General features: G+C 40.4%; 1 protein-coding gene across 2 annotated transcripts in view; it reads right to left on the bottom strand.

Annotated features, from left to right (window-relative positions):
* Positions 1–222: 222 nt before the first annotated feature.
* Positions 223–12,689, bottom strand: part of LOC124612291 — a 35,661-nt gene continuing 23,194 nt past the window's right edge. Inside the window, exons 4-5 of one of the 2 annotated variants that reach the window (XM_047140398.1) lie at positions 9,741–9,812; positions 223–828 (exon numbers count right to left, since the gene is read on the bottom strand). In XM_047140398.1, coding sequence (XP_046996354.1) covers positions 642–828; positions 9,741–9,812 — 259 coding nt within the window. In that variant the 3' untranslated portion in view covers positions 223–641. The remainder of the gene's footprint in view (positions 829–9,740; positions 9,813–12,689) is intronic. The other variant, XM_047140400.1, reaches the window with a different exon arrangement.

The raw sequence follows: 12,689 nt of genomic DNA, 5'->3' as shown, positions 1-12,689 counted from the left end.
ATAAAAAGTATTAAAATTATGAATACATAAAATGGAAAATTATGACATGATTATATATCTGTAAAAATTCTAAGCTGGGCTGAAACAGCACAGTAAGTATATATTTAATTTATACAAAGATCGATGTATGCTTGAAGAAGATTGCATAAGCTGCACACCTTCCCGGCTGCTGAATTTATTTTATCTACAAGCTGTTTGTAAGAGGTAATAAAAACACGTAAGAAAGATAAGATGCATGCATATATTTCACTCATATTTTAGTCATATTTGTCAAACTTACAGACACTGTCATTTGTTAATCTAAAAAAGCTGCTGCACAACAATTGTACTTTCTGTCTCACAGACTAGATACATGCAAAACAAGATTTCAGCAGTCCAAGGTACATCCACTGTTTATATACATAGGAACAATTCTTTGCACAGAACAAGTTGGTTTCCAAGTTCTGCATTTCAACACTATGATGAGAGGTACAATAAATATACTTTAAGAGGAGATTACTTTCTTTCAGATCTTGTCAAAAAAATTCAGTCAGAGCAATGGTCCTTATCCTACTTTTGGCATGTAAAACAAAATTGTAATAGGTATAACCAAGGAATGTTTCTGTCAATTTCCACATAGTATTTAGCACAACTGTATCAATCTATGTGTTAAGTGCTGACTCATAAATGTCTAATCGTTGTCGATGCAGTTCTGATTCAATCAAATTGCGTGTCTCTTGTTTCTTCTTTCTCTTTTGTGTTGTTTCTGGGGAGTCTGGGCTGGCTAGTTCTCTTTCCACATTATAATAGACAATTGTAGAATCTTGTTCCTTTATTGCTAATGTTATGCTGAAAACAACAGTAAATTTCTATAAGTGGTTCTTATTATTTATGAGTCTTTACAGCTAATCGGGGGTCAGACTTTAATGATACCACAGGATTCATCCTCTAACCCACAAAATGTTTCCAACATATTTAGAAGCAATGCCATAACAATAATATTACAAGTTGTAGAGATAAAGTATGTTGTGTCAACAAAACTTTCCTATGTAATATGTGAACATAGAATTCTATCAACAAATTTGTAACAGAAGTTGACAAAATGTGGACAAGCAACTCTTGAGTGCTGGGCAAGGAATTAGATAATTGGGTATCACTACTAATTTTACTTACAAAAATTAAACATATAGGCACTTCTTGCACTCTGACGGACAGGTCATGCAGACACCTATTTGAAGTAATTTCACATCATACCAAATTAGGTATGCCAAATTCCTTAAGGAAATCAACAATTTCAGTGATAACGACTACATCAAGCACAAACTTTTTAAAAATAGAGGTCTCATTTCTGGCCTACGAGAAGATAATTAAATTATGGATTGGTATATTGTACAGAACTTAGGAATAAAGGTGTATATAATATTGTTTGAGATGGCTTTATAGGCTTGTAGAGTTTGCTATTCAGCATGAATGAATTCACTGTTAATTTTTTTTAACAGGATGTTGAGTCTGATCTCGTGTGGTATGTACTTCTATCTGATGGGGCGAGAAAAAAAAATAAACAACTGCATGTCTGAATAAAAATGAAGCATGTCCATACCCCAACTTCTGAGAAACATAGACTTATGTACTTTTTAAAAATGGATGGAAAGGGCAAATTGCTACTCAAAGGCAACTACTCAAACTTGGAAAAAAAAAATTCCCTGAATATTCCAGGTGTGAGGAGGAAGATGGTGTCCAGAATCTCCTGATACATCAATGGTATATTTCCTTTCCTCTCAGCCGAGTTCTAAACTAGCCATAACCAGTAGTTTCACTGCTATTTTTAAACATCAATAATTTATATGGAATAATATTCATATAATTAACACACTTTGAGATACAAAGTATTAGTGATTTAATAAACTCAATAAAATTCAATTTCAATGATAGGTTAAAACTGCAGAATTCCCACAGATTTTGTGAAATTCCTGAAATTCCCTGACTTTACTTAAATCCCTAAGAATCACAACCCTGTACTCACCACACAGAGGCGTTAAGGTACTGACAATGAAAACAAATTCTAATTCGAGGGCCCAGCACAATCAACAGTCTGTAATCCTCACAAGTAATCTACATAGCACACAAGTAAGGCTGACTGGAAGTTGGGTCCTGTCCTGTCATAAGCATCAGGATAATGATACTATAGCATCAATGTAAAGGAAATTCACCTCTGAGCCAGATATGATTAAGAAGGTGGAGAAGGTACAATTTGTGATCTGCCTGTGGGTGTTGGATCATTTGATTATGGATCAAGGGACAACCTAGAGTTGTGTTGGGGGCCAAGTCATGGGCACGAAGGACACGCAGGACTTTGTGTGCTCTTCCAAGAAGGCGATGTATGTTTCCTAGCATTCATTCTTTCAATGTTTAAGTAATAAACAGGCCCTTGTGCACAACTGTTCAATGATTTTCTGGGGCATCGTTTGAATAATTGAATAGCTCACTTGTTAGTCTCTGTTTATTACCGCAGTTTCCTTAGTCCACTAAAGGACCAGCCAATGGTGACAAGGCCCATTGGATAATGGGATCACTACATCACTAGCATTGGTAAATGCAGTTGTTACAACTATAAAAACATCATCAACAGGTATAGACCGGAGGACAAGAAAGTGACATTTGAAGTGTAGGTCTGGCAGTTTATCCTCTGGAATGCCTGTTAGTTTGGTGGTAGATGCAATGAGAGGGGCAGGACAACTGAGAAGTGGTCCGTGTCGCAGAGTTACATACACCCAAAGCTAATAAGGTGACTAATTTTGGTGCGCAACTAGTAAGATCAGTGGCCAAGAAGAACCATTTGCTGCTCTGAAATGCAACTGTTCGATGAGGAGACCTATATATGAGATTGTCTGGAACAACTGTGCAGATCCCTTTGTACATTGTCTCAGTGTGGTCACATTTCCTATAGAAAGCTTGGTACTGGTAGGACTTCAGCAGTTACCACAAATATAGGTTTCTTGCATGACAGAATGAAAACGCTAGTTTTAGTTCAAAAATATAGTACTCTTTATAATTCCACTCAGGTGGGGTAGAGGGATGACGAGGCTGGAGTAGCGAATCATGCCCCAAAGTCCCCATTCACCATCAATTTCACTGTTAAAATGTCCAGCAACATAGGTTCCGACATCACCAGAATTACCTTCATCTTTGACTCTCTTGTTGACATGTCTTTTGAAACTTTTGAGGTTTTCAAAGGCAGTGAAGATTTGTCTAATTTAAGATTGGAAATGGAAGAATGGCAGCTCTACAGCTAATAGCCTTAAATTGCTTCGGCCGCAGGCCAGCACTGGGCTACGAGTCTGCATGGCTCATGCTGTTCCAGCTGAGGACTGGGAGTCAATCCCCAATGTTGTAAGAAAATGGATGATAGAAAGGTTGCCTCTGTCTCAGATAGATGTGGTTTTGTAGCATGTGATTACAGGTAGATGTCAACTGTATGGGTAGCAAAGTTTTCCCATGGTGGTTGTGAAACCACTCACCATAATAACAAGTTGATGTTTGTACTTCTTTTTACCGCTGAAGTATGATAATCAATAAAAGGATTTGTATTTTTTAGTTGTCCATTCGTTCTTGCAAATGGGACACACTGGTGAATGGGTAGGATGCCTGTCCTGACACGTTGGCACAAACTGTCAAGTTTACTCATGCTCAGTATGACCGCAATTGCCACAGGAGGGTTTATTGGGACAATGAGATACACACATACAAAACAAAGGCAATCCGCACAGGTGATGGTAGGTAAAGCTTGATGACACAGTGGTAAACCATATTCTTCACCTTTTATGGAAGTGTTGTCCTGTTGAATGCTAGAGTAAATGCTCCCACATCAACTCTATTATTCTTCGGCCCCTTCTGGATACGGCAAACCAACTGTACCCCTGGCCATTCTGGGTTGGCACACTGTGCTTCATATGATTTTTGTATCAAGTCTGGGTGAAAAATAAGGCCTTGTGTTTTATTTAAACGTATATGGGGAGTGAAAGAAACTGGAATGTCATCCAAAGTACATGAAAGTATGGTTTAAGACCGACCAGAGTCGGTCGTAGAAATGACTCGCCATATGCTCTTCTGCACACTAGGTAGTGTAGTGAGCAAGGCTCTCAATATTGATGCCCTGTTGCTCCTCCTCCCATGGCACAGCGAAGTGTGGAAACACTTTCGGGTTGTACTGTTGGGCATCACAGTGAGAGTTCTAATCTGAATAAACTGCCTGGCTCCTGCAACTGCCAGTTTGAGAGAGAGTCACTTCATGGCAGGATGTCCATCCTGGCGTCATCCATTTCAACTAGGGCTCTCTCCACAGCTGCCCCCCAGCCATGGCAACGGTCATGGTGAGTGTTGCTCAAAGTCCCAGTGCCCCAATAGGGATGGGCACCTTCTTCTTGGTAAATGTGGAGGGTTTGTGGCTCAGAACGTAGTAGTGTGAACGCTGCAAAATCTGGGTAGGAAGTAAAAGAAGTTAAGAAATGTAACAGTCACAAGCATGTGACATGGTAAGACCTTGGTGAGAGCCAGGTTGTCATCAGAAGAGTGGAGTTAGTTAGTTACGTGTTCCATTGATCAATAGCACGGAAAAACCGTTATGATGTGGAACATGTCTAATGCACAAGAAATGTGCACAGGAAACAAGTTATAGTGCTATACCTAAATATTTCTATTATCTATCCCATTCCCTTAAGTGGCACAAAATGCATATATTATATCACCAGTTTAATTTACTCGTATTCAAGAATTCATCTATGGTATAGAAGGAGTTGCCAAGCAGGTATGATTTCAATTCGTTTTTGAAACTATTACTGCTGTCTGTCAGACATTTTATTTCATCTGGTAATTTATCAAAAAGTTTTGTAGCAGCATATTTTACCCCTTTCTGTGCCAAAGATAGGTTAAGTAAAGGATAGTGTAGGTCTTTCTTTTTTCTGGTATTGTAATCATGAATGTCGCTGTTGATTTTAAACTGGTCCATGTTGTTGAGAAAAAATTTCATTACTGAGTAAAAGTACTGTTAAGCAGTTGTAAGAATTCCTAACCTTTTTAAACAGATGTCTACAAGATGTGCAACTATGAACCCCACACATTATTCTAACTTCTTTCTTTTGAGTAGTGAATACCTTTTGCCTAAGTGTTGAGTTGCCCCAGAGTATTATTCCGTATGACATCAGAGAGTGGAAGTATGCAAAGTATGTTAGCTTACTAATTTCTACATCCTCAAAATTGGCAACTATTCTGATTGCAATAGCTGCTAAACCTAGCCGCTTTAGGAGATCCAAAATATGAAATTTCCAATTAAGATTCTCATCTATACGTACACCCAAAAACTTAGTATGCTCTACCCTGGCTGCTGACTTCTTTTGATGTGTTATGTTTATTGAAGGAATTATACTTTTTGCAGCAGAAAATTGGATGTACTGTGTTTTTTCAAAGTTCAGAGCAAGCCCATTTGCAGAAAACCAATTAATAACTTTTCCAAAGACCTTATTTGTATCATTTTTATCGGACTTTCTTTTACTGAATTAATAATTATGCTTGTATCACCAGCAAACAGTGTCAGTTCAGCATCTTGTTTCACATAAGAAGGGAGGGCATTCACATATATCAAGAACAGGAGGGGGCCCATGATCGAACCTTGTGGAACACCTAATGTAATTTCACCCCAGTTAGATGAAGTGGCAAACTCGTTTGAATCACTTGAAGCATATAAAGAGACTTTTTGCTTCCTGTTCTGTAGATATGACTTAAACCACTCATATGCTGTTCCATTTACACCACAGAATTGTAAATTCTCTAACATAATGTCATGGTTCACATAATCAAATGCTTCGGATAAGTCACAGAATATTCCTACTGGTGACATTTTACTATTTAAAGACTCTATTATGTGGACAGTGAAATTCTATACTGCTGTCTCAGTGGAACAGCATTTCTGAAATCCGAACTGTGATTTACTAAGTATCCCATTACTGTTGAGATGGCTAACCACTCTTGAGTACATTACTTTCTCAAAGATTTTTGAAAATTCTGTAAGCAAGGATACTGGCTGGTAATTATTGACATCTGTGGTTTCCCCCTTTTTGTAGAGAGGCCTGACAACGGCATATTTTAACCTGTCTGGAAAAATACCCTGGATCAGTGATGCGTTACATATGTGACTCAAAACATCAGCTGTAATTGCTCCACATTGTTTTAATAACTTCTTAGAGAAGTCATATACTCCAACAGAACATTTATTTTTCAAAGATTTAATAATTTTCCGTATTTCACAAGAGGTTGTTAGATGAAACTTAATCTGACTAAAAATTTTCAAAACTGACTCTTCCACGTACTGCCTGTCTTTTTCGTGTGAACTTATCTCACCAATTTTTTCTCCTACACTTAAGAAGTAATTGTTAAATACAATAGCTACCTGTGTACTGCTGGTTAAGATGGTTTCATTCTCTTTAACAGTAATACTACCTACCCCAGTGGTTACTTTCCCTGTCTCCCTTCTAACAACATTCCATACTGGTTTGATTTTATTGCTGGAGTTGTTAATTTCTTCTCTAACATACATATTTCTTGATTTCCTTGATTCCCTGGATAGACAGACAAATTTCTTCTCTCACATACATATTTCTTGATTTCCTTGATTCTCTGGACACACACACACACACACACACACACACACACACACACACACACACACACACACACAGAGAGAGAGAGAGAGAGAGAGTGAGAGTGAATAGAAGTACGTAAGAATAGCAGTACAGAAAAGAAGGAGAAAGTGACACACATTCTTGGAAATTAAGTGATTGATATTCAGTCTTTCATAAATTTTTATTTTTTAAGGCACAATCACATGATCATTTCACAATGTCTTAACTGGTTTTCAACAGGTGGGAGGTCATCTTCAGACTACAGGCACATGCTGCAAATGGTGTCTATTGTGTTAACAGTATTGTTGACAACACAATGGAAACTGCTTGCTGCACGTGACATTAGTTTCTAGATGGCCAGTGGCTGGTCAAAACCACCAGTGTGTCCAATGACACAACGATGTGCCAGCATATTGCTGCAAATGGCCCTCTTTATGGTGTCTAGCCCTCTTGCTCAGGCTCATGCCATTATACATCTCTTCTCTTCTCAACCTTCTTCTCTCTGCTGCTGCACTTGGAACTAAATTCTTTATAGTTCATTTCAGATAAATTCTGTTAGTCTCTGACTCAAAACATCTACAGAAGTCCAACTGTAACAATTAAACAGCTAAAACAAGATGCCCAGATACAGTTAAATTCTTTCTACAGTTTACAAGGTTTCAGTCACTAGCTGTCCTTGATAACTAACACTAGACCCATTAAGTACCAGTATAGCTGAGATGTGTTGCCACACTTCACCTCTTGTTCATTTTATACATGCCTGATTCCACATTGATCAACTTTCTTTGCTGCTCCTTGCAGCATTCGTCATGTTGTCTCACTGAGGTGTCCACAACAATTTTCTAGTCTGACATGGCAACTTACAAGACTGCCATACCGACTCACAACTCTTGACTGATTACTGATCACTAGAGACCTTAAAATATGCATACATATATGCATGAAAAATGCTTAAAAAAGGATGAAAAGAGTCAAAATAAGAAAGATCCGATAATAAAAAACATGGTAGTTACTGCATCCATTATATCTCAGAGTCAAACCTGTGCATATCAATTACGAGGAAAAGCGCCGGCCACATGAAAAATCGTTACATTTAGAATGCTGATATCATTCTCTGAATACTTTCTGGTACAGGTTAGGAAGGAGTTCTTTCAGGGATTATTTTCTAAAAATTTGGAAAATGGGGACACACACTGTGTTTCAAGAAGTGTTTCTTCTTTGCTATTGTTGTCAGCAACAACTGAGAGTGATGCAAGTGAGTCGCACTGAAACAATCAGTATGTACAAGACCAACTTCGAGACATATTGCATGCCGAAGGGCACGCTCGTAATATTTTATTTAAGAAAAAACAATCATGAATTTTTTTTGACAGCATTAACTTTTAATTAATACTATTGGACCAAAGCATCATTTACAATTTATTTCACACGTTTCTCTTCCAAATGTTTTGTATTGTATTATATTGTATTGTATGTTAACCGGGGGCCTAGAAATGGCGGAGAGGCTCGCCGCAGCCGCAGTGGTCCACAACCCTACAACGGCTACCGCAGTCCACTTCACCCCTCCGCCGCCCCAGATCGGCCCCCAGTGGACCCCCCGTCCTAGGGAATGTCTCACACCAGACGAGTGTAACCCCTTTGTTTGCATGGTAGAGTAATGGTGGTGTACGCGTACGTGGAGAACTTGTTTGCGCAGCAATCACCGACATAGTGTAGCTGAGGCGGAATAAGGGGAACCAGCCCACATTCGCCGTGGCAGATGGAAAACCGCCTATAAACCATCCACAGACTGGCCGGCTCACCGGACCTCGAAACAAGTCCGCCGGGCGGATTCGTGCCAGGGACCAGCCTCTCCTTCCCACTCCGAAAAGCTGTGCGTTAGACCACACGGCCAACCGAGCAGGCCGAAATGTTTCATAGCAAGATTGTATCTTCGATCACTCAAAACATTTTTGTAAGCAGAAAAGGACCATTTTACATCAACTGAGATAATTGGGCAGTATTTGAATCTGGGTGCTGTGTTAGCACCTATCGTTTCTAGTAAAAGTTCACCCATCCCATTAATGAAACTAACAATTTCGCACATGGTTTCAAAGCCTGAGTTATTATTTAAAATGTTTTCAAACTTTTCTTCAAGTTTTCTTGGGAATGCCTCCGGCAATGAGTTCACTAGAATAATTCATTCAACACCAAACCTTGAGTTTCTGGCTTTTTGATACTCACAGTTATATGGGAAACATTAGTGCTAATCACAGCTATGTCTTTTTTAATAACGGAATCATTAAAAGCTTCCTTGCACTGGAAAACTGCCACGGCCTCTGCACTATCGAAGCCATTTACTACCCCTGTAATGGCCTTGAAATGTTCACTGTAAAAGGACACAGCTTTGATCCACATACCCCAATGAGTTACCACTGGTTCGGGAGGTAAAGGCACAATTGGTAGTTTTTCTTTGTAGGTCTTCACGTGAGCAGGTGCCTTTAGAAACACTTTCTTTGTGGATGAAATCAGTTTATTTACATTCACAAATGTGGAACGTACTTCTTCAGCAAAGTGATGTGCTCGATGAGCAAAGCACATCACATGAATCAAATTGGGATAAAATACTCAGAGGGCTTTTCCTGCTTTGATCATATAGAGAGCAGCATCTGAAATAAATATAAACACCCTTTCATTTGCAGAATATTCTGGAAATATTTTTCTACTACCTTCATTCACAAATCTGGTGCTCATATAATGATTTACGTTTTCAAGTTCTTTAGGGGCTGCAGAATAGGAAGAAGAAGGCTCTTCTTTTAAAGCACTAACAATTAAATTTACAACTGAACAACCACAAGTGTCTGTAATTTCATCAACTGAAATCCAGATAATGCTGTCCTTTAGTTCATTGCATATTTCTTCCAGAACATTTACGTAAACTGTTGGTATGTAATTTTTACACAATGTTGATTCATCTGGTATATTTTGATTTAAGCAATATTTGTGCAGGAAGCCTTTGAGAATAGGGTTTGTGAGTTTGTGAAGAGGAATATTGCTTGCAATGAATTCTTCACATAGATCTGTGGCAAAACAGACTTTTTTGGTTACCTTTGGACAAATCCCTGCTGCTGCAACTTGCTGTTGTCAGGAGTTGTTGTCATGGTCCTTTCTTCTGCATTCCTGTGATATGAAGACTAGTCTTGATATACTGGTTTATTTGAAACTTTTTTTGAACAAAACGTTTTTCTCACAAACTCGACAATATAAAACAATTCCCTCACATGTAAATGATCCAGGATGGTCAGCTATCCACAGCATGACATTTCTTTTTTTGGGCGGCATTGTGCACAACACGTTACGCACTACACATTTTAAATATGATCAACTGTATACAAGTAAACAGAAAGCTAAACTGAAACAATGGACATGCAACTAAATGCTTGTGTAGTTTAACATAACTGTTGCCAACGAATACGGTATGACAGTGGAGGGGATTAACCAGGGGGCGTGAGCACAGGGGCATTGACTCTGTCTTCCTGTTCCTGTTCCTGTTCCTCTTCTGTAATGATTTCGCTAGGCAGTGGCCTCTCAGTTTGCAACTGCACGCAGTTCTACGTTGGGGTCAGTCTGTGAGATATCAAAACTAGATCGAGCTAGAGACTGCCCATCTAAATTTTTGAAATATTGTAAACATACAGAGAAAATACGCATTGTCACTAGTTTTTAGTTAAAATATGCAATAACTGGTGAAAAGGAGCCGCATATGCAACATGCAAATGCATATAATCCAGTCTCTACTGATGACTGAACAAATGAGCTTCAGAGGTCCAAGTATTTATGCTGGTTAGCTAATGCCTATACTGTTATCAAGCCGTGGCGATGCATGAATTTGGCCACGTTTTCAATGCTTGTCAGCGCTCTATACCACATCGTGGTGTCCCAACTGTGGCTTCGCATCTTTGCTCTCTGCTTGAGTGTTGTGTAGCAATGGCCCTGTCGCGTTCCTTGCTATTTGCAGTATCTGTTCTCCTGCCTTGTTTACACTATGATTGAAACACTATGCTTGGTTGGTTGGTTGGTTAGTTGGGGTTAAAGGGACCAAAAAGCAAGGTCATCAGTCCCTTGCTTCAAATGTGGTCCATTCAGATAGTGTGACATCTCAGAGAAGTCAGAACGATAAAAGGGAAAAGGCTAAAAAACGTAAAAGTGCAGTCATGTCGTCAATGGTAAAACTAAAATGAGGTAATTCAGCAAGAGAGCGACCCCAACGCTATGCTAGAGGCAGAAAATATCCCACCTCTGAAGCAGTAGAGGCAAGACCACCTGCGACTTAAAAGCGTGCAACCGCTAGAATGTAGAAGTGCATATGGGAAAAGGAGACTAAACAATCCTACAAAGTGACAAAAACAGAGTAAAAGGGGAAGAAAGGAGGATCTCGGCCATGGAGGGGAGTCGGGAATCTCCAAACACAGCTTACAATGGGAGATACACCAAAGCTCTCTGTCCTGCCCCATCACCAGAGTGAGAGTAAAAACCTTAAAACTGAGAATAAAAACCACTTTCCCCGAGGAAACTGAGAACCAGTTCAACCATCCAGGAATCGTCAGCCAAAATCAAAGGTAAAGTGAGGGGGAATCTGTACTTAGCACGCAGAGCCCAAAGAAGGGGGCAGTCAACCAAAATGTGGGCTACTGACTGGAAAGCTCCACAACCACAAAGTGGGGATGGCTCATCAAGAAAAAGAAAACCATGGGTCAGCCTGGTATGGCCGACGCGGAGACGACACAGTGTGGTCGAGTCCTTTCGGGAGAGGCGAAAGGAAGAACGCCACAGGCCTGGTGTCACCTTAATTGCACGAAGTTTATTAGACAGGGAGGTAGCCTCCCATGAGTTGGCCCACGATTGTGCAAAGTGGGATTTGATGTGAAGCCATAAATCCACTGCAGGAGGGGTTATAGAAAATGGGGGGTAAGTGACTGCTCCCCCAGTCGAACGATCAGCAAGCTCATTACCTGGGATACCCACATGGCCAGGGACCCAAAGGAAGTCAACGGCACAAGCAGCACGGTGAAGATCAGCGAGATGGTCATAGATGGTAGAGACCAAGGGATGACGCGAAAAACAGCGGTCAATAGCCAGAAGGCCACTCATTGAGACCATACACCCCAAGAGGTGTGGGCAAGGAAGCGAAGAACATTAAGTTTTCGGAAACATCCTACCTTCAGAAGTCTGACATGGGGCAGCCAAGTGAGCTTGTTGTCAAAAAGAAGACCCAGGAAACGAAATTGTGGGACCACAGGCAATCATTGTGCATCGAGATAGAGCTCTGGATCAGGGGGTCGCAGTACGGTGACAGAAGTGGACCACCCACGATTTGAAAGGAGAGAATTGAAACCCGTGTGAGAGGGTCCATGCAGAGGCACGCTGTATAGCTCACCGGAGCTGCCGCTCTGCAGAGGCCATCAAAGACGAACTAACTCAAATGCAGAAATCATCCACATACAGAGCAGGGGCGACCAAAGGACCGACAGAGGCCACAAGTCCATCGATAGCAATGAGGAAAAGAAGTACACTCATTACAGAACCCTGTGGGATGCCCGTCTCCTGGGTCCGTGGAGAACTGAAAACAGTACCAACCCGAAACCTAAACGACCGATGCAACAGGAACTGGCGGTTAAAAATTGGGAGTGGGCCCCGCAGACCCCACTGATGAAGTATAAGTAAGATGTGATCATGCCAAGCCATGTCATAGGCCTTGCGAAGGTCAAAAAATACTGCAACCAAATGGTAACGCTGGGAAAAAGCCTGCCGAACTATGGATTCCAAGCGAAGTAAATGATCGATCGGAGACCGACCCTCTCGGAAGCCACACTGGAAAGGTGACAATAGACCCCGAGATTCGAGAACCCAATTGAGCCGACAGGCTACCATCCGTTCAAGTAACTTGCAAACAACATTTGTCAGACTAATTGGCCAATAGCTTTCAACAAATAGGGGGTTCTTACCAGGCTTAAGGACAGGAACCACGATGCTATCCCTCCATTGAGAAGGGAAGTC

This window comes from Schistocerca americana, chromosome 4 (genome assembly GCF_021461395.2).
Source record: "Schistocerca americana isolate TAMUIC-IGC-003095 chromosome 4, iqSchAmer2.1, whole genome shotgun sequence".
NCBI lineage: Eukaryota > Metazoa > Arthropoda > Insecta > Orthoptera > Acrididae > Schistocerca > Schistocerca americana.
This window is presented reverse-complemented; position numbering and strand designations above follow the sequence as displayed.